At 40.1% G+C, this 27,098-nt stretch overlaps 1 protein-coding gene across 2 annotated transcripts; it reads right to left on the reverse strand.

Annotated features, from left to right (window-relative positions):
* Window positions 1-687: 687 nt before the first annotated feature.
* Window positions 688-26,856, reverse strand: FAS2 (Transducin/WD40 repeat-like superfamily protein). 2 transcript variants are annotated; one of them, XM_089141389.1, is made up of 12 exons: window positions 26,589-26,856; window positions 23,820-23,934; window positions 11,358-11,384; window positions 10,730-10,802; window positions 10,537-10,640; window positions 10,237-10,451; window positions 10,054-10,150; window positions 9,565-9,637; window positions 8,338-8,426; window positions 8,107-8,245; window positions 7,897-7,997; window positions 688-1,167 (listed from the first exon to the last, which is right to left on the reverse strand). In XM_089141389.1, the coding sequence occupies exons 1-12, from the start codon at window positions 26,700-26,702 to the stop codon at window positions 953-955; spliced, it is 1,362 nt and encodes a 453-aa protein (XP_088997515.1). In that variant the 5' UTR covers window positions 26,703-26,856; the 3' UTR covers window positions 688-952. The 2 variants fall into 2 exon arrangements, with proteins under 2 accessions (XP_088997515.1, XP_088997514.1); XM_089141388.1 differs by having other exon boundaries at window positions 10,054-10,162.
* Window positions 26,857-27,098: the final 242 nt, after the last annotated feature.

Raw genomic sequence — 27,098 nt, forward strand, 5'->3', positions numbered from 1 at the left:
CACCAACAGTATCTAAGAAGGAAAATCAGAGAATTTTCAACTTGGCAGCTTACATCTGCTGGTGTCTCTGGCAGGCCCAAAATAAGTTACTGTTTTAAGGTCTTGATTATTCACCTAGAAATAGTGTTCAACATGCTCAAAAAGAATGTCTGGAGTTTATGTCGACTTCACAGGTGCTGAATCTACTTGCTACTCCAACGGATGTTCCTAGTCCTCCTCAATCTTGGACTTCCTAGGGGAGTGGCCAAAGTGAATTCGGATGCAGCTCTTAGAAAGAATAGACCAGGGCTGGGCACGGTCCTGAGGGATGCATTTGGGGAGGTTCTTGTTGCAACTTCAATTCCTTCTACATTCTCTTCTTCGGTTGAAGGTGAAGCAATGGGTATTAGAGAGGCCGAGAGGGTCTTTTGGTAGCAGTTGATGAAGGAATTGACTGTCGGTGGAGAATGATTGTTTAGAGCTCATCAAGATTCTTCAAATGCAGTCTCGGGCTCCCACCGGTTTGCTGAATATTATAGAGGACATTAATCATATTTCCTCTTATTTTAATTCTGGTAATTTTGTATTTAGTCCTAGAGAGTGCAACAATGTTGCTCACTCGCTAGCTGGAAAGACCATTACCTCAGCAGGGAGGATTAACCGGCCAAGTTCCACTCCTAGGTTGTTAGATTTATGTAATTCTGACACCTTGTGAATGAAGCTTCATTTACCAAAAAAAAAAATTAATGTTGCTTTGAGCCTTCAACAACAAACAGGTCCATCTAGAATAGATGCTACAACTCTGATCAGATGAACTACCAATAGGGACTCGAGTATTTTACAGGGAATCAAACTTTTAGACTTTAGTACACAAGACTTGTAGTAGAAAACTGAAAGATTCAAACGAAATGCATTTCATGTAGACAAAATCATCTCTAGATTAACCAACAGAGTTGCATGAATTAGGATACAACTAAGGGTCAATTGCCATGGGAATAATGCGCCTCTTAGCAGGATTTTTTACAGTGGGCGCATTAAGAGAGTTATCTGATGCTTGTTTCATTTTATTTCCTTCTCTGTCTGCTTTATTTTCCGTGGAGACACAATCACTGCTGGTTGGAATATTCTCCATCCCATCAAGCTTTTGAGCTTCAGCATTTGTGCTTTCTTTCATTGCTTTTTTATCTTCTGAAAAAAGATCGAAAACTGTCAGCAGGGATCAGGCAGGTTATCTTCATCACAAGAATAGAAACTTATGGTTCACATGGGAAAATCCCATGGTAGCTAGCAACAACTTGTTTATAACTGGCACATCTGCACAAACTAGAGAATTCCATATCCTAAAACCTAAGAGGCTGCGACCTCACAGGAAATCTCTAAACAAGAGAAATGGGATCACTAGCATGGTTACTGTCATTTCAACGATTTTAAGCTTCCCCTTCTACCAAGGCAGTCTCTTTGAAAAATGCCAGCCAAAGGTCCATCTCCTTATTCAATAATAATAAAGATTAGATCTGAAACAGGCAAATTTGAATTCAGAAAGTTTAAATATTAAATAAAGAATATCAAGAGGTAGCCGAACATTCAAAGGAGCCAGAAACAAAGTCTAAACATCACGGGTATTTATGTCATAAAGCCTGCAATATGTAGAGCAGATTGGACAGCAACGATCAATAGAGCCAAACCTATTTAGTTGGGATAGGGCTGAGTTCTTTTCTCTTTTGGGTTGCCAGAAACCTGCAGCATATTTTTACCCTAAAAAAGAACCTGCGGTACACAGCTAGCGGCTAGGAATCTTAGGTGTGATTACAACAGAGGAGCCCCTATCACAATTATATTGTCGCTCTTTTCTTTTACTTCCTCTTTGATAGTTTCCTATTCTAACTGTAAATAGAGTTGTACAATTCAGTGGACTTTCTATAAATAAAAGCTGCAGCCCTCAGCAGGCACAACCTCAATATATAGGGGGTCCGTCTCTCTTTTCTTGATTGAATTGTGATAGGCCCTCAATGTAAACTTCACTAATTCTTATCAAGAACTGAAGAAGAACAAACTACTAGCTACTGAGTATGATTCTAGGATAACAGTAACAGTAGGAATAGCTAGAACAACAATGGAACAGTAGCTGCATTCATTTAGTAACGTCTGAATTGATAATACTAAGAACACAAGTTGATTCTACTAACTACTATTTAATCTGAGAAAATAACAAAGTAAACGACCTCATCAGATAACCAGAACAGCTCCAACACACAGAGCCCCTCCGAGAGGTCTTCCCTCTCCCACAAGCCTCGCTTGTTACATCTTTTACTTTTTCTTCCCCCCTTCTCTCCTCCTCCTTACATACCCTAATAGTCCTAACAAACTCTCACATGCCTTCCCACTCATCCCCTGCCACGTGGCCTGTCTCTTCTACAGCACTGCTGTGAGCAGAGTAATGATTGTTGTCCAATAGAATGTTGCCAGCTGTCCCTCCCTTGCTTTTGTCCCCTTCAGCCACCAGAAGTGATATTGTGCTCTTCTCTTTATTTTTAAGCTTGTACACCCTAGTTATGAGAGGTCTATCAACACTCCCTCCCTTCAGTCTCACCTTGTCCTCAAGGTGAAAATCAGGAAATTGGTTATGCAATTCAAAAAAATCCTCCCATGTATTCTCACAGCTGGGTAGTTGCTTCCATTGAATCAGCACTTCGAGTGTTCCTCGGGGTGAATAGCGGATGTGCAATAATTCCTCCGGAGTGAGTTGAAGTTCCCAATCGTCCGCTAAGCATGATGGCAGCGACTGAGTAGTAATGTTACTGCCCACCACTTTCTTTAACTGAGATACATGAAAAACTGGATGTACTTTGGAAGTTGGTGGAAGAATGAGTTTGTAAGCCACGGGACCGATTTGAGCTGCAATCGGATATGGACCATAATAACGATGGCTGAGCTTCTCATTGGGGCGTTTGGCTAACTTCTTGAATCGGTACGGCTGAAGCTTGAGAAAGACTTCCTCCCCTACTTGGAAGGTGGCATTCCTTCAGTGTTGATTTGCATGATAACGCATGCGATCATGAGCCACACACAAATTATTCTTCAACTCGTCAAGAATGTGATCCCTTGCCCGTAAGAAAACGTCAACTTCTTCCACCTTGGAGTAGTGGCCCTCCCATTTAAGCAAAGGTGGTGGTTCTCAGCCATAAACAATTTGAAAGGGTGTCATCTTAGTAGCTGAATGGTAAGTGGTATTGTACCAATATTCAGCCCACGACAGCCAAGTGGTCCACTCCTTCGATTGCCTAGTACAGAAACAGTGGAGATAGATCTCCAATCCCCGGTTGACAACCTCTGTTTGTCCATCTGTTTGAGGGTGATATGCACCGCTGAACTTGAGGTTGGTTCCCGCTAACTTGAAGAGTTCCTTCCAAAAGATGCTCATGAAAACCCTGTCCCTATTAGATACAATTGATTTTGGAAACCCATGGAGCTGTACTATTTCTTTGCTGAAAATCACAGCTATCTCCTTGGCTGTATAGGGATGTGTGATGGCAATGAAATGCCCATACTTCAAAAGTCTGTCCACCACCACAAGTATGGTATCTCCCCCTCGGGTTTTGGGCAACCCACCAATGAAGTCCAAACTGATGTCCTCCCAAATTCGATCTGGTATGGGTAGGGGCTGAAGCAGCCCTGCTGGTTTCATGACCTGATGCTTGCTTCTTTGGCATACATCGCAACTTGCCACAAAATCTTTCACCATTCTCTTCATGCCGATCCAATATGCTACTGCTGCTAGCCTTTATAGGTGCGGAAGTACCCCGAATGACCCCCAAAAGGTGTGGAATGGAATTCAGCAAGTAATTTAGGGATCATTCTAGAATTTTCGGGAATGACCAATCGCCCTTTATAAAAGAGTGAACCATTCTGCAATGTATAATCTGAAAATTCAGGGGAACCATTGATGAGTGATTGTATCTGCGATAGCGCACTGATTGCTGGATTTCACTGTCTAAGCCTTCTTCCTCTTCCCATAGAGCTGCTGACAAGCTGGAAAGTCGTATTGTGCCTTCCATCTATCTTGACAATGCATCTGCCGCTTTGTTTTCACACCCGGACCTACAAAAGACCTTGAAATCAAACCCCAAAAGCTTCATAATCCACCTTTTCTGGTCTTCAGCTATCAACTTCTGGTCCATTAAATATTTTAAGCTCCTTTGGTCCGTGCGTACTTTGAAATGCCTCCCCATTAAGTAATGGCGCCACTTTTGAATAGCTAAGACCATAGCCATCAGCTCTTTCCCATAAACCGATTTGGCATGGGTTTGCTGGGATAGTGTCTTACTCCAAAAAGCTATGGGATGTCCTTGCATAAGTACAGCTCCTAGTCCAACTCCCGATGCATCAATCTCCACTACAAATTCCTTTGTAAAATCAGGCATAGCAAGTACCGGTACATTGGTTATTGTTGCCTTCAAAGCTTCAAATGCTTGAGTGGCTGAATCATCCCATTGGAAAGCCTCTTTCTTCAATAAATTGGTGAGAGGTGTGGCAATTTTCCCATAATCCCGAACAAAACGTTGGTAATATCCTGTGAGTCCAAGGAACCCTCTAAGAGCTCGGACATTCTTTGGTATTGGCCACTCCATCATGCAAAGTATCTTTTGTGGATCTGCCGCTACCCCTTCAAATGATATGATGTGCCCCAAGTAGTCTAATTTGGTCACCGCAAATAAGCATTTCTTTTTGTTTACCACCAAGCAATGTTGTGTTAGGAGGTCTAAGACAACTCGTAAGTGACTCAAATGGTCCTTCAAATTCTTGCTATACACCAATATATCATCAAAAAACACGAACACAAATTTCCTTAAATGTTCTCGGAATACCTTGTTCATGAGAGCTCGAAAAGTGGCTGGTGCATTTGATAACCCAAAGGGCATCACAAGGAATTCGTAATGTCCATCATGTGTTCGAAATGCTGTCTTCTCCTTGTCCCCCTCGGCAATCCTGATTTGATGGTATCCCGACTTGAGGTCAAGCTTACTAAACACTTAAGCGCCCCCTAGCTCATCTAACAACTCATCTATTGCTAGTATGGGGAATTTATCAAGCACTGTTAGCTTGTTAAGTGCTCGGTAGTCCACACAGAATCTCCATCTGCCATCTTTCTTTTGCACCAACAACACTGGACTCGAATAAGGACTAACACTTGTACGTATTAACCCAGCAGCTAACATTTCCTTAACTAACCTCTCAACTTCATCCTTCTGTGAATGAGGGTACCTGTATGGCCTGAGATTTGGTAGGTTGCTATCGTTGGTCATACGTATTGAGTGGTCATATGGTCGGCGTGGTGGCAGCCCTCTTGGTTCTTCAAGTAGAAGTCCTCCAGCAACTCTTGTATCTGCTCACTGACATTTGCAACATTCTGGTTATCTGCTGACATCAGTTTCAACCAGAAGCCATCGCCCTCCTCGTAAACTGTCTTCCATAACTGTTGCAAAGTTGTTTCAAGTCTAAGTAATGCAAGGTCCCCTTTCAACTGTACTGGCTTATTTTCCCACATGAATTTCATGGTTTAGAGCTTCCAATTACTCTGAACATCACCCAATGCTGATAGCCATTCCACTCCCAATATCACATCAACGCCACCCAATTCGAATGGTAATAACTCCTGGACAAACGTTACTCCATTGATGACAATAGGCACATCGTGACAGTTTCCTTGCCCTCGAACATTATTGTCGTCACCTAACGTCACGTGAAATTGCTTCTCACCCTCAATCTTCAAGCCTATTTTCTCTACTACGGTACGTGAAATGAAGTTATGGGTTGCCCCACAGTCGACGAGCAACACCACCAATGCATCGCCTATTTGCCCATGTAGTTTCATAGTGCGAGGTGAGTCAAAACCAACCAACGAACTGTGCGAGAGTTCAGCTTCAATCACTGGGTCACTATGAGTGTCGTCGCTTGCGTCGATCGCCACTGCAACATCCTCTGTTTCGCCCCTTGCCTCGCCCTCGTGGAACAACATCACTCGCAGCTGCTTCAACGGGCATTGGTGACCTCGAGAGTATGGACCATCGCATCTTAAGCAAAGCCCCTTGTCCATTTTAGCTTTCATTTTATCTGGAGTTAACCACCGGGGTTTGTTACTGCCGCCAGACGCTGATGTTGCAGAAACACTCGTTGAAGACAACGGGTTCGAATTGGGTTGCCCTACGGTTGGTCGAGTGTTTGTGCTTGAACCAGAGCCTGTTTGTTCGTTGAACCCACTGGAGTGGACCGTGCACCTGTTTGATTCGACCGATTTATTCCAATGGATCGTTGGGCCGTGGGTTACATCAGACTATTAATGGGCTGCATCAAGCTAGTAATGGGATGGGTCACCGATAACCCTTTAGGCCCACGAATAGCTTGGTTTTTGGCTTCAATCGACTAGGCCAAGTCCATACTTTGGGCCAGCCCATTAGGTTGGAATAACCTAAACTCAGCCCTAATTTCCTCCTTTAATCCCGATAGAAAAGCTCCTTGAAGCCATTCATCTTCCCTGGCGCCAGCAACGGCAACAAGAGCTTCAAATTGACCACGATACTCAACGACAGTGCGATCCTGCCGGAGCTCCATGATTGCCTCCAATGGTGACTTAGCCTAAGTTGATCCGAATCGCTTCCTTAGCTCTTGCTTCAGTTCCACCCATGAATGAAGTGGATTCTAAAGTTTTGAAACTGTACCCAGCCTAACGCCGAACCCTCAAAACAAATTAAGGCCGCCTGGAATTTCTCTATTTCTGTCAATCCTTGTAGCATAACATACCTATCTACCCTGGCTGTCCAACCATGTGGGTCATCGCCATTGAAGATGGGAAGTTCTAGATATCTGGGGAAAAAATCGCGTCGTCCCAGAGAGGTCAAAATTCGTCGCTCCTGTAACAGGGTACTCTACACATCATCCCCTCTGGTTTATGGTGACTTCGGCAACGTTCCTTCAACTTCCAAGGATTTTCCTTTTAACAAGTATGCTCTTATCTCACTTATGAATGATGTATTGCTTTGTTCGACCCTGTCTAGTTTTGAATCAATCAGTACGAGTTGGTTCTGCAAGTCCTTCACACTCACCTCCACAATCTCAACTCTGGACTCCATTCGACTCTTTACCATTCCCTAGGATTAACGCGCTCTAATACCAAGTTGATAGGCCCTCAATGTAAACTTCATTAATTCTTATCAAGAACTGAAGAAGAACAAACTACTAGCTACTGAGTATGATTCTAGGATAACAGTAACAGTAGGAATAGCTAGAACAACAATGGAACAGTAGCTGCATTCATTTAGTAATGTCTGAATTGATAATACTAAAGAACACAAGTTGATTCTACTAACTACCATTTAATCTGAGAAAATTAAAAAATAAATGAACTCATCAGATAACCAAAACAGCTCCAACACACAGAGCCCCTCCGAGAGGTCTTCCCCCTCCCACAAGCCTCGCTTGTTACTTCTTTTCCTTTTTCTTCCCCCCCCCCCCCCTCTCCTCCTCCTCCTTACATACCCTAATAGTCCTAACAAACTCTTACATGCCTTCCCACTCATCCCCTGCCACGTGGCCTGTCTCTTCTGCAGCACTGCTGTGAGCATAGTAATGATTGTTGTCCAATAGAATGTTGCCAGCTGTCCCTCCCTTGCTTTTGTCCCCTTCAGCCACCGGAAGTGATATTGTGCTCTTCTCTTTATTTTTATGCTTGTACACCCTAGTTATGAGAGGTCTATCAAATTGTTGTTTATAATGCTCAAAATTATACTAGTCATAGCTCATATCATAACTATCAAACATATATTTCCCACCCACTTTTGAAACTAACATACGCGATCTGATTGGCATTGCAAGAAACTATTCAATCAATGAACAAAAGTGAGCTAGAAAGATTAAAGAAACCTGAAGAGGAGACAGGGAAACCCAATTCTTCACTTGCAAATTCCACTAGACTACAATAACCATCTTGCGAAGACAATGCCAGATACTTGGCATCACGTGACCTTGCAGCAGAAAAAGGAGGGTCAATCAGAATCAGAGAAGAAAATTCTGGTATGATCATTAGGCATGAAACTAGAAGGTATATTACTGGTGAAAAGAATTTAAAATTACCATGCAATGTCTGTTATGGCCGCATAGTGAAGACCAGCTAGCAGTGCTATAGGAACGACACTTTCTGTATCGTAGATGTATACAGAATTCAAAGTTGCTATTGCAAATACAACTCGATATGGAAGCTTAAAGTAGGCATCTGCTCAAGTATCCAGATATTTCAGCTTACTGTCATAAAATTTCACAGCTATAACTATGAGATTGGAAGGACTGTAAATGGCATTCAACTACCTGATTTAGAATCCCGGAGTTGAAAAATAATGGGACAAAAGCGTACTGCTACAACAGGTTTGCTGGCACCAGGCAGTTGTAAAGCAGGCCTGCAAATAAAAATTCTGTAAAAAAGCTTTGAGCACATAATAGAAGGAATATAAAATCTGTCCTGAACTTAGTGCGTGCATTTAATTCTTTTCCTCCATTACTAAAAGAAAAATGAAGAATTCTAGGCCACCATATGATACTCCTGGACAAGAAGTCAAACAGTTCAGAGAGATTATTTTGCCAATTGATCCCCGTGCACACCTCACACATTGTTTTGTCATCTAATACCAGAGGTCATCCCAGTTTCCAAACCTGAATTTCAGGAGAATAAATAGCCAAATTAGACCACTATACAGTTTGCAGGGCCTCCCACTATCAGGAGACAGTTATATAGTTTGGCCATTTGACATAGGATGATAACTACCTCCTCCATCAATAAAACTTTTATTCTAACCTTTGTTGAAGGATTAGGTCCATTATAGGGTTTAGATGAGGCTACAGGCTAATGTAAAGTTAAGATCAAAGTCGACTTAGCCCCATTTAAACCCAGAAATCAGGGAATTAGTAATAACAAAATAGAAACCATGAGAATAGAGAACTCAGATAGGTGAATTTAGCTCTAAACAGCAAAAGACTCCTTTAGCCCTACGTGTTTAGTTCTCAACACCTAAGCCCTCACCCTTCTTAGCAATTAAGGAAACAGAAGAGACGATAAACTCAAAGCAAAAGCTTCATTAATCAGTTCATAAAAATCTGACTGATATCAGCCAATTGCATATATATAATAGAGCATAGAAACTTAAAAAACAATAAGAAACTGCAGATTTAGAAAATATAAACTACTTTGCCAAGTTATCTAGCTAAGATTTTCAACAACATATAAAGAAACTTTGTAATTCTGATTTTAGTAATTAAGAAAAATAGAAACTAAGGAAATTATATATTTAGCAACTTCTGAAAAGGCCTTTAGCTTCAGCCTTCAATCTTCATAAAAGATCTTCACATGATCTACTCTTGGGCCTTAACAAAATCTTAAATAATATTTCTTCAAGGCCAAAAAATGACTGATACTGTTCATGTTACTGTTCATGTGAACAATGTTTTTGCCTCTTTTTGGTCCTTCTAAAAGACCCATGCTCTACATCACAAGCTCCAATAAATGACCGAAGGAATTAAAATGTATGTTAGATCTCTTGCCTTGAAAGATCTTTTCTTGGAAAAATGTATGCAGTGTTTACCAACTCTGATGTCGGTGAGAATTTGTATGAACCTGAAACAAGGAAAATCAGACAGTAAGTTGAACAAAATCTGGATAAAACTAATTGAGCATTACTGAGTCACTGACCATAAGAGGATGTGGAAATCATAACCTCTGAATACTGAACTTTTTCTCCGGCTGCCTATATCCTTAAATTGTTTGTACCTTTTATATATTTGTATTTTTATATGAAATTCCAATGCACAAAAAATATCTAACCAACCATTTATGATGATGATGATTATTATTAAGGGAGAGGTTAGCTACCACAAGGCTATGCAGTACCTGACCAACACAGGTGCACAGATATCTATTAAGAATTACAACTTTACAAGGGGGTCATTTCACTGTCCCATGTGAAAACAAATGGAGCCTGTAATGGCTAATGCACAAGAAAAACATACATTGACTGTTTGATTGAGAGATACCTGCCGGTGTAAGTAGAAAAGATCCATCGGGTGACCAGGCCAATCTTCGAAAGAAAGATGGCAATTTCTCATCATGAAACAGAGAATGTTTGCATATCTGCATATCAAACTAAATACAAGTATTATCCTACACAATAGATCCAGCTGTAACATATAACAATCAAACACTAAAGATCTTCTGACCTTATTCTCATCTCCCAGTTGCTGTGCACCCTTGGCAATGGCATGCTGACACACATAATTCATCTTCTCAAGGCCTTTTGTTTTGCCCTGAGGCTTATTCATGTAAATACGACAAGTTCGATCTGAACTAAGTGAAGCAACATAATGACCTAGGGGGTCCCACGCAACGCCTTGAACATAGTGTTGATGACCATCCAAAATCTGATGGACAGAACCTTACGGATAGAAAAGGCCAACAACCATTATAAGTAGTGAATTAACCTCAACTATGAGAGATTACATCCAATCTTCTCCACTTACCCTTGTTAGTATCCCATATGATGCAAGAATTATCAACAGATCCAGAGACAAGATATGCACCATCGGTAGACCACTGCAGATCCAAGACATCCTTGCGGTGGAATCTGGTCAATGAAAAAAAAGGTAAAGGAAAGTTGTAGACAGCAATTGCAAAAGAAAACCAAAACCATGCAGTGCAAGTGCACACACTTACAATAATGTCTTCAGAACTTTCCATGTTTGACCAACTTCAGTAGCATGTGACTTCCAAATGATTAGCTCACCTCCTACCATTACAAAAGACAGTTAACAGTCCCTTTGTCTACTAAAAACTGCCCATTTGATTTTGGGAATTAGTAACTAAGTACAGTTGATATTAATCAGAGTGGTGACTTTGAGCAGTGTGATTTATAGCAAACCAGAGAAATTGAGAGGAAGAAGCTGAAGAAATGAAGAGCAGAAAAATAAGAGAAAGAAGAGAAAGCTGGAGGAGTTATGAGGAACCTCAATCGTATGAGTGACTCGAAGTAATTTGTTGTTTATTTATATAAAAAATATGCAGCAGTTACAAACTAGATAGAATTCTAGAAGAGCAGTCCTATAAGGACTTGACTATCAGCCAGCAATGTCTCAAGATTTAGCGCCTGAAGCTACATCTTGAAACCTATAAGTCCTTCCCAAAATACCCTTTAACAAAGAGAAAATGCCAAACAATAGGGGCCATCTCCAAACTCACCCCTCGTAGGATCGTCATAGGTGGGTCCAGCATTTTATGATGGCTAAAAGAAATAATTGAAAGGAAAACTAAACACCATCATAAGAAAAGTTGAAGAGAACTATACCATCAGCTCCAGAAGCAAGTTGTTCCCCTGCGTGATATGAACGATAAGAAATATGTGTGTTAAAAGTCATATTCTCTTTTGGTGAAATTTGTATTGAAACAACAATACACATTAGTAATGCAGCAAAAAGGATGCTTTTATCAAAATTAATCAACAGAAAGAACTGCTTGATAACCATTGAATATTATATAGGACAACATCATCCAAACCTGCATCAACCCTCTGGATATAACTAAAGAGCAAGTTTTTGCAGATTGTACTGTTAAATAAAAATTAAACTCTGATGGGTAACCTCACCAGGACAAATACTGAAAGTTTGAACAAGTAGATTTCCCCATGAAGCCATGCAAGAAAAAAAAGGAAAGAAAAAACTTCTTAACAATTGTTAAGGTGAACTGTGGATAAAGAAAAGAAACAGTGACATACCTTGACATGGTCACCATGCCTGGTACATGATCAGGTAGCGTTTTGATCCCCTTTTTCCTTCTTAATGAATCTTAAGGGTACAATCGATCCATAAGGGGTGATACAAAGGCCATCCAATTGCTTCACATGAAATTTTGGCTCAAACTTACTAAAAATCTGACACTTCATCAACTAAACCTTAATTCTATCAACTTTTATATCAATTTTCAGTCTACAGTTTAGTGTTTCCTCATACCAAACCCTTGCCCTTGTCTATATTAACTCTTTTGAGAGTTGTTCATTGTAGGATACCAGTACCTAAATCACAAAGAAAGAGAAACTTTACAGGCAATGTACCTGTGAATTTTATAATTACAATACAATCAGAAGCCCATCACATGGTTAGCTTCTCAGCAGAAATGTGCACCTCCCATGACCTAAATTTAGGCAAGGGAGCATAAAGATTTTTCGGTGCAGAGTAAGTGATGATCTGCTACAGTGGCCAGGAGGGTTTCACAAAGGCTGCGTTTGTTTGCAAAGGTGGGGTGGGAAAAAAGGGGTGGGAAAAAAAAACATGTGGGTCCCATGTGTAGTGGGGTGAGGGAGAAGGAAAGGAAAGGAAAGGGTTTTGTGGAAAAGTGATAGGGGTGGGTCCCACTTTTTACTTTTCCCAACTTTCCCACAAAGTCCCACCAAATATGTGGGGTTTTAAAATGGCATGGGGTGGGAAAGTTGGTATGCCACGTCAGCAGACAAGTTTCCTTGATTCAAGGAAACTTGTCTCCCACTTTCCCACCCCAAGAAACCAAACAATCTACCATTTTGGGATTTAACGGAAAAGTAAGAAATCTACACTCTTTTCAAGAATTTTCCCACCCCACCTTTATTCCAGCAAACAAACGCAGCCAAAGAGAACGATAGAGGAATGGGAATAAGAAAGGGAACAAGGAACCTCACATTCACACACTCATGACTCAGGCAGAGCTCCCTAGAAAGTCTCATTCTCCTCCCTTCTACGCCAATTTCAATAAGTCGAAAAGATTGTTGCCTGAAACAGAAACCTACCTATAATGAAACAGCTTCAATGAGGAGCTTACCATAATAATCCATATCTAAGAAAACAAAACTAGCTTAGATGCGTAGTTAATCTATCCCTGCCAAATAAACTCAAGTAAATAATGTATCCTAAGCATAGAAGAAAATTCGACCGAAATTGTCGAAATTTCGGTCCAAATGTCTGCATTTTTAAAAAACGAAAGAAATTCCAGTTATTTCGGAAAAGTGTCAAATTTTGACCGAAATTTCGGAAATTTCGACAATTTCGACCATTTCGACCGAAATTTCGACATTTCAACATTCAAACTTGTTTTTTCTTAGTTTTTGTTGATTTTTATCCCATTTTCACCTAATTTCCATGACTCTTTTGCCTTCAAACAATTCTTTTGCTCATTTTTTTGCCACCAAACGCCTCCTAAGCTACAACAGCTACAAAGGAAACTTCGGCAACAATAGAATGTGAAGCATGAGCCATATAAAACAGTTCCAAACTTCCCCTTTTTTTATTTTTGTTTTGTTCATGCCTTAAATGATCTTGTATTGCCTTGATTAATATAGGTTTTACCCTAGGACTATGATCCATGATTGTGTTTTGTTAAACTTATCTTTTTATTATTTGCTACCATTTTTTATTTTAATAATTATTTTCTAATATTATGTATTTTTATTTTATTTGTATATGATATATAGGGTTCAACTTAATATATGTGAGACACCATCAATTGATCTAGTCGGTCATTTTATTTTGTTGACTTGTTGTATATGTAACTATTCTACCAAACAATTCATGTATGCTAATGATTATATGTCTATATGCAATATAATTTGCACTTATCGGAACCAGTCATTTGTTAGTATACTTGAATGATAAATTTCCAATGGTTTTTTTTTTTGGCAAAATACTAGTTCCATTGAGTTTATTATGATTGAAATAGGTAGTATGCAAAAATCCAAATCATTTTGAGTCCATATAAGGCCCGAAATTGAAGTTCCAATTTCCATAAAAAAGTGTCCAGTTTCGACCGAAACATCGAAATTTCTGCATTTTGCAAGGTCGAAATTCCTGTTTCGGTCGAATTTCTTCCTTGATCCTAAGTAAAACACCAGCCCTTCCAAGACTAGAAAACTTGTTTAGTACTAGTTCTTGGTTTGGGCTTCCCAAATGGGTCAAGTCAGTCCAGCTAGGCTAGCTCTCATCGTATGTGATAAGCCCCTTGTTACTTAGGTGTACAAACGCAAGGTTAAACAGTGGAAGGCAGCATCACTTACAGCAGGGGCAGGGGAGAACATAGCATCACTCGCAGCTGAGGCAGGGGAGAGGACAAGTGGCAACTCCCTATTAGACAGCAACCACGAGTCTGCTGTGGCCAGAGGTGCAGAACAGACATTCCAGGTGGCAAAAGAAGACTGGATAGGAGAATAAGAGATTGTTAGAGTTTGTTATGATGGGTGGGGGTATAAAAAGGGAGAGAGGAGGAGGAGAGAGGGGGAAGGGAAAAAGGAGTAGAGCAAGCAAAGCTTGCGGGGGGAGAGGGAAACTTCTCAGGCAGGGAGTTGGGTTTATAGGTTATCATTCTCAAGTTTAGTTTGTTTCAATTTTCATATTCCAAGAACTGAATATCAGTAACCTGAATCAGGGGTGTATCTATTTATGTTGTTCATTAGGATTATGCAATGACATGAATGAGATCTTACTGTTATTCTTCTATTTTGTATTTACGGTTAAGAGTTGCTGTTATTCTTATTATTGAATTTGGGAAAGTTAAGACCAAGAATCAGAGGGTCTTAACAACTTGGTATCAGAGCATGTCAATTCGGGGAATGGTAAGAAGCAGAATGGAGATCAGAGTGGAAGTATTAGAAACTAGCGTGAGAGACCTGCAATCCCAACTAGCGTTGATCGATTCTAAGCTAGATAGGGTGGAGCAAAGCCAGGTGACATTTGTAAATGAACTTAAGACATACCTGGATAAAGGCAAGGCCATAGAGACAGAGTCTTTATCATCGGAGATCAACTCAGGGAGGAGATGCGAAACAAGCCACACAAACGTGGGCGACGACTTGCAAAGTACTATCATGAGATAATCTCATCGTGCTACAACTTCGGTAGGGCGTCGTGAATTCTTTCTGAGCTATCTTCAATTACCTATTTCAACGGCGAGGACCTGAATGGTTGGTCCACTCGAGCATAAAGGTACTTTGGGTTGCAAGGACTCACTGAGCCTGAGAAACTACAAGTGGCATTGATATGCTTCGAAGGTCTAGCACTCGGTTGGGTGCAATTTCGTGAACTGCAAAACGCTATTCTCTCGTGGGAAGAACTGAAACGAGAGTTACATAATCGGTTCGGCACGACACAGGCGAAGTCACCACAAGAAGCCCCTCAAACAGATTGGTACCGTCAAGAGTACCATAATCAATTCGAAGCCCTTGTCGTTGCCGCCGGCGCTAAGGAAGACGGTTGGTTGCTAGGAGCTTTTCTATCGGGATTGGAGGAGGACATTAGGGCTGAAATACGCCTATTCCAACCTAAAGCCTTAACCAACGTAATGGATCTGGCCCAATCCATTGAAGCCAAGAACACCGCATATCGTGGGCCTAAGAAACCCTTTAACGCAGCCCAATAGTGGATGGGGTCAATCCACAGCCCAACAAACGTTAGCGCTGAACCGTCCAAGCCTAACTGGGCTGCGGCCCACTCAGCCCAACACAACAGGTCAAACAAGCATTGGTTCAGCCGCGACCAACCAGTCCAACCTAGGGCAAACCAATCTTAACGCTTCATCGTCTTTGAAAGGGGCTGTTTCGACTACCTCCAATGGCAGCAGCAGCGGTAAGCCAAAGTGGCTAACGCCGGAAGAGATGAAAAGCAAGATGGATAAGGGTATGTGCTTCAGATGCGATGGGCCATATTCTCACGGACATCAATGTCCCATGAAGCAATTGAGAGTCATCCTCTTCCATGAAGGGGAATCGAAGGGGGAAACAGAGGAAACCACATTAGAGGTGAAAGGCAACGACGATGAACTGCAAAACCCTCTATTGGAGATCGAACTGTCACACAGTTCCTTGGCGGGGTTCGATTCGCCTCGAACAATGAAGCTGAGAGGAATGATTGAGGAGTTCCCTGTTGTGTTGCTGGTCGATTGCGGAGCGACGCATAATTTCATCTCACAGAGGGTGGTGCAAAGGATAGGACTGAATGTTGAAGGAAAGAAGTGCTTCCAGGTAATGTTGGGTGATGGCAAAAACTTACAAGGACAAGGCGTGTGTCGCAATGTCCATATTGTAATCGGCGGTGTGGAGTTTGTTCAAGAATTGTTGTCATTCAAGCTTGGGGGTGTCGACGTGATTTTAAGGGTGGAATGGCTATCTTTTTTAGGCAATATTCAGAGCAATTGGAGACTACAAACTATGCAGTTCATGTGAAAGGATAAGCAAGTGAAGTTGAAGGGAGACCCTGCATTACTCAGGTTAGAAACCACTTTGCAACAATTCTGTAAAATGGTACAACAAGAAGATGAGGGAATCTGGCTAAAACCAGTGCCGGCAGATGCTTAGGAAGGAGTTAACGTCAGTGGCAAGGTAGGTGAGCCATTAGAAGAATTTCCATCCTTATTTGTAGAACCCAGAGAACTAACACCAAGGAGACCTTATGATCACTCGATGCAGTTGGTTGACAGCAGCAACCCACCAAATATCAGGTCATATCAGTACCCTCACTCACAAAAAAATGAAGTTGACAGATTAGTCCGCGAGATGCTAACCGCTTGTCTAATATGTCCTAGTGTGAGCCCGTATTCAAGCCCGGTGTTGTTAGTGCGAAAAAAAGATGGAGGTTGGAGATTCTGTGTTGATTATCAAGCGCTTAACAAGCTAACAATACCCGATAAATTTCCCATACTGGTGATCGATGAGCTGCTGGATGAATTAGGTGGCGCCAAGGTGTTTAGTAAGCTCGACCTCAAATCAGGCTACTACCAAATCCGGGTTGCTGAAAGAGACGAAGAAAAGAAAACATTCCGAACACATGATGGACATTACGAGTTTCTCGTAATGCCTTTTGGACTCTCAAATGCACCGGCCACTTTTCAAGCACTCAAGAATGAGGTATTTCAAGAACACCTAAGGGCCTGTTTGGTAATATGAGTCTGGAGATTTCAAATATCTAGAAATTTCAAATCTATGGAGTCATAATTCATAAAATTAACTATTTGGTTGTGGAATAAAATTTATGGATTCATCCTAAAATAATATTTGGTCGACGTGATTTTTGTGAATGTACAAATGTGTAGTATTTTTAAAGTGGCAATGAAATCTCTGGATTTCACCCGATACCCATAAATCTACAGATTCATGTTTTTAGTGTAAAAAGATGAATCTCAAGATTACATGAATCCAGAGATTTTCACAACCAAACGGGTATAAATCTTAGATTCATGCATCTAGAGATTTGAAATCTCAGGATTCATGTAACCAAACAAGCCCTAAGAAAGTTTGTGTTAGTTTTTTTTGACGATATCTTGGTCTATAGCAGGTCGGTGGAAGACCATTTGACTCACCTGCGGTGGGTCTTACACCTCCTATCACAACATCACATGGTGGTAAACTTGAAGAAGTGTTCATTTGCGGTAACGACATTGGACTATTTGGGGAATATCATTTCAGCAAGTGGTGTTGCAGCAAATCTGCAAAAGATACGTTACATGATCGAGTGGCTACAGCAGAGAATGTCCGAGCTCTAAGGGGATTCCTTGGCCTCACAAGTACTACCGCCGTTTCTTTCGGGATTATGGGAAAATTGCCACACCTCCTACAAATTTATTAAAAAAAGATGCTTTCTGATGGGATGAATCAGCTACTACATGAAGCATTGAAAGTAGCAATGACCTCAGTACCTGTACTCGTTATGCCTAACTTCTCAAAAGAATTTGTGGTGGAAACGGATGCCTCCGAAGTGGGCTTGGGAGCTGTCCTCATGCAAGAAGGGCATCCCATAGCATTTTGGAGTAAAGCCTTGTAACACCGAACCCAAGCCAAATCAGTATATGAAAAAGAGTTTATGGCAGTTGCACTAGCCATTCAAAAATGGCGCCATTACCTTTTGGGGAGGCACTTTAAGGTCCGCACGGACCAAAGAAGCTTAAAGTACTTGATGGACCAAAAATTGGTGGCCGAAGATCAACAAAAATGGATTATGAAGCTGTTGGGGTTCGACTTCGAAATCATTTACAGGCCAGGATGTGAGATCAAGGCTGCTGCTGCCTTGTCCCGACAGATGGAAGGCACACCCCAGGAACTGAAAAATGGAACTCTCTTTTATAACAAGCGGCTGGTCATCCCTGAAAACTCCAAACTCACCTCTAAGTTACTTGCTGAATTTCATTCCACGCCTTTTGGAGGCCACTCCGGATACTTTCACACCTACAAAAGGCTAGCAGCAGTTGTGTTTTGGTTCGGCATGAAGAAAGCTGTGAAGGACTTCGTGGCAAGTTGCGACACATGTCAACGGAGCAAACACCAATCCATGAAGCCGGCAAGGCTGCTACAACCCCTGCCCATACCAAACCAAATTTGGGAGGACATCAGCCTCGATTTTATTGGTGGCTTACCCAAGATCCTCGGGGGAGACAGCATACATGTGGTGGTAGACAGACTTTCAAAGTACAGGCATTTCATTGCGGCATTTCATTGCGCTTACACATCCGTATTCAGCAAGGGATGTGGCAATGGTTTTCAGTCAAGAGATAGTACGACTCCATGGGTTCCCCAGATAGATTGTATCCGATAGAGACAGGTTGTTCATGAGCAATTTTTGGAAGGAACTGTCCAAATTGGCTGGAACCAACCTCAAGTTTAGTAGCGCTTACCACCCCCAAAGAGATGGCCAAACAGAAGTGATAAACCGGGGACTAGAGATATATCTCCGCTGTTTTTGTGCGGGACAGCCGAAGGATTGGACTACTTGGCTCTCTTGGGCTGAGTATTGGTATAACACCACCTACCACTCAGCTACTAAGATGACACCGTTTCAAACTGTCTATGGCCGTGAACCTCCTCCTTTGCTCAAGCGGGAAGGAAGCTATTCCAAGGTGGATGAAGTTGATGTCTTCTTACGGGAACGCGATCAAATCCTAGATGAGCTGAAGAATAACTTGCAGGTAGCTCAAGATCGCATGCGATCCTCTTCAAATCAGCACCACAGAGATGTCAGCTACCAAGTAGGAGAGCAAGTTTTTCTCAAACTTCCAACCATACCGATTCAAGAAGCTAGCCAAACACCCTAATGAGAAGCTCAGCCACCGATACTATGGTCCATATCCTATAGCAACACAAATTGGTCCAATTGCTTATAAGTTTGAACTCCCGCCCGACTCCAGGGTTCATCCGGTTTTTTATGTCTCGCAATTAAAGAAGGTAGTCAGTAAACACATCACCACTCAACCCCTACCAACGTGTTTGGCAGAAGATGGGGAACTCCAGCTTACTCCCAAGGAACTCCTAGACATCTGTTATTCATCACGTGGCTATCTAGAGGTGTTGATTCAATGGAAGCATTTACCTAGCTGTGAGAACACTTGGGAAGACTTTTCTGAACTGCACAATCAATTCCCTGATTTTCACCTTGAGGACAACGTGAAACTAAAGGCAGGGAGTGTTGATAAGCCCTTCGTTACTCAGGTGTACAAACACAAGGTTAAACAGAGGAAGGCAACATCACTTACAACAGGGGTAGGGGAGAACATAGCATCACTCGCAGTCGAGGCAGGGGAGAGGACAGGTGGCAACTCCCTATTAGACAGCAACCACAAGTCTGTTGTGGCCAAAGGTGCAAAACAGACATTCCAAGTGGCAGAAGAAGACTAGATAGGAGAATAAGAGTTTGTTAGAGTTTGTTATGATGGTTGGGGGTTATAAAAAGGGAGAGAGGAGTAATGTAGTAGTGTATTTGATTGATCAAAACAATAGCCAAATGGGACCTTCCATAGGGAATCAAGTTCAGATTTGATAAACTTAAGATGAAACAGAATTTAGATGTGAAAGAGGGCTGAAACTAGAGTGGTATTATAAGGACAATAGTATAAGAATACAAGCTGAATAGATCTTCAAAACATGGGCAGAACTATGATGAAGAAATTGAAAAGACAATATGAAGGAATTGAAAATAAAAATGTAACACCTAAGCTTCACACCGCAAGGTGGATTGATTGGATCAAGCACCAACCTACCTTCATCAAACACAAGGATTTTCCATAGGGAAGGAATGCTAACAAAGCATTTTGATTTCAATTGATGAGTTGTGTTTTCACCTATTACATAAGTCTCTTTATATAGCATTCTGAAGAGACATAAACATTAATAGTAACATCTAACCACTAACTAACACCACTTACCTATTAATAACTTAACTACTACCTAACTCTTGACAAAGGAAAACTCCTTTGACAATGAGTTTTTTTGTTTTCAAACCACAACCCCTTTTATTGATTTCTCAAAAACTAGACTTGGGCTTAGCCGTTTAGGTCTAGATTATGAAGTTTAACATATGTGGGCTAACTTTAACCCACTAAAACAATCTTGGCCCATGAAAGCCATGGGCTAATTCAGGTGATAGCTTCAGGCCTTTGATGGGCCTAACCCACTGGGCTTCTTCTTTCTTAAATATGTCTTCAATTATGCATCAACTCTCCCCAGCTTGAAAACATTCGTCTACGACGAATGGATGAATGATATGTGATGCTCATACCAATCGAGATCGAGTTTCTCAAGATTTTCAGCATGAATCCAAGAGTTATCATGTCGTGGACGATTCTTCCATTTGAAATCGCCCTTGCCTTGCTTTAAACATTCGGTAATAGGTGTCATGACTGCATTGAAGTTCCGAATGACTCTCTTGTAAGACGATGCAAGTCGATGGAAATTACGAACTTCAGTGATTGTCGTTGGGTTAGGCCAGTCGATGATACTTTTTATCTTCTTTGGATCAACTTCAACCCCTGTGTCATAACCCTTATGAAGGCACTAGGTGCATTTGTCAGACCAAAAAGCATGACTTTCCATTTAAATAGTCCATCCGTGGTTTTTAAGACAGTCTTTCATTCGTCTCTAGGCCTAATACAGATCTGATGATAACCATTTCTAAGGCCCAATTTAGAGAAGATCTTAGCCCTGAACATCATTTCTAACATAAGACAGTCTTCCATTCGTCTCTAGGCCTAATACAAATCTGATGATAACCATTTATGAGGCCCAATTTAGAGAAGATCTTAGCCCTAAACATCATTTCTAACATGGCATCAAGTCACGATATAGGAAACCTATACTCGACTGTAATTTTATTGATTGCTCGACTGTCCACACACTTACGCCATGAGCCGTCCTTCTTTGGAGTGAGTAATGTTGGTACAGCACATGGACTTAACCTCTTTTGAATGAATCCTTTATGTAGCGACTCATCCACCTGTCGTTTGAATTCATTGTGCTCTGCTAGGCTAAGGTGACAGGCCGGAAGGTTTGGTAACATTGAACCTGATCCCAAATTAGTGGCATGCAGAATATCACGCATAAGAGGTTGCTCATTAGGCAACTCATCAGGAACCACCTCAGGAAAATTAGGAAGTAACTCTTTGATAAGTGGAGGGAATATCACCTTAGGATAAGGGGTAACTTCTCTCATAACAAGAGCCAATACTAGCCCTATGTTATGCTAGTGTGAATGAGGAAGGTGTTCTTGTTAGACCGTATTCGAAGCATGGATCAAGATCTCAAGCTTGAGGCCTATTCGCCAACTCAAAACAGAGAGTTGTCTTCACTGAGTTGGCAGAAACTTTTTCCCAACTCAAGGGATATTAAGGTGAAACTTGATGTCCAGCCTACTTCAGCCCCTCTAAAAGATTTATGAAAAAGTTGGTGTAAATGTGGGTTTTTCTTCAGGCCCCAAGTGGGAAACCACTACACTGAAATGAAACCTTAAAATGGTCTACTACAAGTAGACTCACACATCATCTCATCTCGCTAAACGGAGAAAGAGATATTTATTGCAAGAGTCAAACAAACAGAAAGTTCTTTATTTTTTAGTATTCTCCAAGTTAAAGTGCTTCAAGTCAGCCTGAAGCAAGTACACAGTTTTTATTGAGGTATGGTCAAAACCAGGGAAATCCAAGAGGTTGAAACCAATATTAGCACCTAGTTCTTGAACCTTGATATATATTTAGATACCTGCTACCATAGGTCTTATTAATCTTGACAGTCACACCAGGAAAATTACAATCACTAGAACATTAGTCCATGCAAAACCATGTCTGTCTGCCTATCCAATTGGCAATCATAAAAATCTGACGACTACAGACCAGGGCAACTTCAAATAAAGCGCAACTCATGGATGAAGCCATTTATATCCAGAACAATACAATATAATAAATACAGATTCCCCCTTGATAACACCATTATTAGAGGGCGATAGCGATTCCATAAAGTTCTCGAGGGAAAGAAAATGCAATCATCATGTGGAAATTAATTATGCTGCCTACTCAAATAAGGCTAGTTCTCCAAGATCTCTAAGGCTAGACTAGTTTCTAGGCCCAAATATTGATTTTGGGTTTGATGTATCTGATGGTTTTTGAATGGGTCCCCAGTTGCATTTGAACTAGTGGCATATGAATTCCCTAGTTGGGTTTATTGGGAAGAAATAGCATGATGGTTGATGGTTTATTAGTTTTGGAAGGATATAAAATGGTGGGATGTATCATGGGACGAAAAGTTATGGTAATGGGCTGAAACTTGGGTCAAGTCTAGTTCTTATTGCCTAGAATAATCTCCCCATGTTTCAAAGGATTTAGTGGAGATATCAGGTTCTTGATTTTAGCAACATGGGTGACTTAAACAAGACCAGATCTAGAGACTGGCTAGTCCGTTCGGACTGAAGTTTAACAAAGGTAAGGGGCATGGTGGAGGATTGATGGCAGGTTGTGGGGATATGGAGGCTCTTGATATGAGGTGAAGAGACGGGATTGAAACAGGGAATGGGGGTGAGAACAGAAAAATAAGAGAGAATAGAAGGGGGATTAATGTAAGCTGCTAGTAGTAACTGAATGGGGCATTAAAGATGGAATATCTCAGGTGGTTTTTGAAGGTTGAACCCTGATCTTCAACTAGCTACAGGTTTCTAGGCTTGGCTTCATCTTTAGAACTGTTCTCAACCTTGGATCTTCAATTCTCTATTGACAAAACCAAAACTTACTAATGAACACAAGGGGTATTACTTGAAGAGGAGCTTTCTTATTTAATATTCAGTTTGATCTCTTCCAGTCGAGTGGAGGGGTCTACTTATACAGACTAAGGGCTGGAATTTCTAATAGGACTTGAATTCCCAGCCTGATTCTAACTTGACTTAATCTACTCGAAGTCTTTATAGCTAGACCTGTGCAAGGACTCAATTAAAATAATATATAAATACATGCCTCATATGCCCCTCAAGTAGACAGAATTACAATTCTGCCACTGGTCCTATCAAGTACAATAAAGAACTGAAAATAAATAGTAAATAAGCTGCTAGGCAGCAGCCCTAGGGTGTTCTCTTGCCCCTCCACTTGGTCTTGGACTTGGATGGCTCAGATACTGCACCAATTAAGCATATATACGTAAAAATGTGCATTCCTGGTTAACAGTTTTTATCTAAACTAAAGAATTTAATGTTTAAAACTTGCAATGATTGAATCCATAAACTATGTCATATCATTGCAGCCAATCTAGATATATGAAAATCAAAATTTTCTACTTGTTTGAAAAGATAGATGTGTCCTGACCAGAAGGAGAGAAGAATAGGATGTTTACAGAAGAACCATGGTAACAAATGCTGCTTCGGTTTTTATCTAAACTAGAGAAATTAATGTTTAACACTTGCAATCATTGAATCCATAAACTCTGTAGTATCATAGTAGCCAATCTGGATCTATGAAAATCAAAATTTCTAATTGTTTGAAAAGATAGATGTGTCCTGACCAGAAGGAGAGAAGCGTAGGATGTTTACAGAAGAAACATGGTAAGAAAGAAGGCTGCTTTGGTAGGAAGCCGTGGGTAACTTTTCCTGTGCTTCACCTGAATTTACCAACCAGAGCTGAAAAATAAAATTTTAATACATTTCAAAATTTTGCTGAACAATATTTCCCAATAAATAGGTAAATTACATTTAGTGCTACAAAGAGCAATATTTGCCGAAGTGTCGCAACAAAAGACTACGGTTCACGGCAATAAATATTCATAAGAGAGGAAAAAAATAATGCGAAGCATACACATGAATAATTTTACATTTACACATTGTCCTCTCACCCTCATCTTCAGTTATTGGGCTTCCAGTTCTCTACAAATGCAGTATTAAAATCTCTAAGTGTATAATGTGCTGGAAAGTAGTCTGACATTAGGAGGCTATAAACAAATAATTGCTTGTAGCAATATCATGATCAACATGAGCAAGTTCAAACCCGACTTTTTTGTGTATTCCAGTATACAGCTTATAAAACAGATATAGAATAAAATATTATGGTAAAATATAGAAGTTTTTCCTTAGGGAAAAAAGCTGATTTGCCATATGCAGTTTTTCCCTCAGGATTAATTTATCTGAAAATCAAAATGTACTAGATGTGGATTCATTCACAGTAACATAACAATAAGGCACTTTCAAGCGTTCTTTAGGGACCAAATTCTATCAATAAGGATAAGACTGTTCCATTCAAATGATTCATAGTTTGTCCAATAAAAAGGTGATCAACAAATTTCCAAGCTAGCAGCAGAGTAACAACTTTTCTCAGGGGAACGTACATATGCTTATTGCAAATTTAAAAATAAATAAATAAAAACCTTCTTAATACCTTTTCTATCTAGTAAATTGAATAGACCACTCACTCTAGGAAGAGAAGTCTCTCCACCAAGAAATTGAATACCAACAGACCTCTCTTCTGAAGTACAGCAACTCAAGGTTCCTTTTGTTCCAATAGAAAAATATATCCCAGAAAGTCAGCTTTTAGCAATTACACAGGTTTCTAATTCTTTGATGCTTGCCCTATTTTCATCGTAAAAGAAAGCATGTTTGGGCATACAAGTAAGAATACATCCTTATGAAAATATGAGATCGTATTGTCCATGGATAGCAGCTACATGATCAACCAAGACACAACTCTATTTTATTATTATGATTTATAACATTCTTGTATTATTTTTTAGTGAAACAATCTTCTTTATTTCTTTTTTTTTTTTTTTTTTTTTTTTTTTTTTTTTTTTGGGGGGGGGGGGGGATAGAATAAAATATTGTATTAACTGCCAGAATGAACAGCAGTAGGACTCACAAGACAGGAGATCAGGCTAAAACAGCAAACACTTGAGACCCCAAAGCAGCTCCACCCTTCACAAATTAAAGTCCCACCTTTCATACAAGCCATATACCTTACATTGGCAATAGAAGCCCCCCTGTGGATACCGAGATGCCCATGAATATCAAAATAAATACCATCAATTTCTGCTTTTGAGTTCTTGACTTCCCTCCCCATTTGAATAGATTTCTTTCTTCCCAAATATGGAAGATAGTTGCCACAAGCACCACCTTGCCAACCTAATCTGCTAAAGCATTCCTGCCCATTCACAATCTATCCATTTCCAGCTCCTTGTGAACGACCTGAAACTCCCTCAATCCACAATCTGTGGTTTTAAGTCTTACAACACTGAAACAAAGTGAACCTGAAGATATTTTACATGAACTGCTTGGAACGACAAGTGGCTAAGAAAATTAAAATACAAAAGATGATTTAAATAAGTCAATTTTGCCTGGAAAGTTTTTCAATTTATTGTAAACGAATACTAAGAGTTGCTCAAAATTCAAACCAACACCTTCAATCTTTGACAATTTTGACGCAGATATGTTTCAACAGATGGAGAGTCCAATAATTCATCAAGGATAGAGTAACCATGTAAAAGATAATATTTCAAGAAAGGATATTAAATTTTGTACTGACTTGAACATAAATGGTTTCCTTTTCCTTTAGGCTCTTTTTGGTATCAATTCTCATTCTCTATTATACCTATTTAAAAGAAATAAGTACAAGAATTCATTATTGGTCAAGAATGAAAAATGGTTTGGTGAATTTTGTCAAAAATAAATAACGGAATGAAAAATAAGTTTGGTGTCAAAATAAAAATTGTTAGTAAATAATAGTGAGCAAGTGATAAAAGAGGGAAAAAGTACGGTTTTTATAAAAAAAAAATGTGTATTGACTATTTTACCCTCATCTTAACCATCAAATTTTAAGTAAACTTATGCATAAATGAAGAGAATGAAATTCTCACCATAATTCATAATAGACAAAAAGTTCATTATGGATTTTGGAAGTTTTTCTATTATTTTAAATAAAAATAAAACTGATAATAATAGATGCCAAACAACTTCAAATAATGAAAAAACCTCATAATTGAGAATGATAATTGATACCAAAAAGAGCCTTAAGTCTTTTACCTGGAAACCAACTAAACCCCAAGGTAATTGAACATGAATCTTCCAAAACACTTGAGTAAAGAAACAGTCAACTACAAAGCTCATCTACTATGGAACGTAGCAGAATTTGGCATTTCTCTGCATATGCAACTGAAAGCCGACTAAGTTACACAACTAAATGTAGGGGCTAATTAATTCTTCAGATAGATCTAGGGAAGTAATCGATACCGGTGGTGATGCAGAAACCTTAAAGCCAAATATTTCATCAAATCAAAAAGAAACATTTTTACCTTGATATCGTTATCGGCGCCACCAGTGGCTAGAATTCCGGATTGGGGGTGAAAATCTAGGGTTAGAACAGGTTTAGTGTCATGCCAATTAATCTGCACAGTTCCTCCCTTCATTTTATTTGACAAGGGTTAAGGATGAAGGAATTCTAAGAGTTCCGAAGCGACTCGAAGACAATGGGATAACGAGAGCGGTTTTTCGCCGACGTTCTTTCTTGGCGGGAAATCGGGAGAGCTCAAAATTTATGGCGCTTGAAAATAGTAGGACGCAGCGAACTCAAATAGGGGCGAGTCAGTGATTGTGGGTGGTCTCTTTCTTTTTCTTTTTCTTTTTTTCTTTTTTCTTTTTTTTTTTTTTTTTTTTTTGGAAATCCTGCTGGCAGCCAGGGCCACAGCACGTGTGTAAAATTTAAGACCTTTTTATAATCTATCGAAAAACAATTTCTGGTGTCTCTAATTTCAAGAAGAAGAAAAATTGGTGAAAAATCGTGTGATAAAAGTATTTTGTTTCGC

The sequence above is a fragment of the Hakea prostrata genome, unplaced genomic scaffold (genome assembly GCF_041222555.1).
Source record: "Hakea prostrata isolate BN-2017 unplaced genomic scaffold, UWA_Hpros_2 contig_26, whole genome shotgun sequence".
NCBI classification, from domain to species: domain Eukaryota; kingdom Viridiplantae; phylum Streptophyta; class Magnoliopsida; order Proteales; family Proteaceae; genus Hakea; species Hakea prostrata.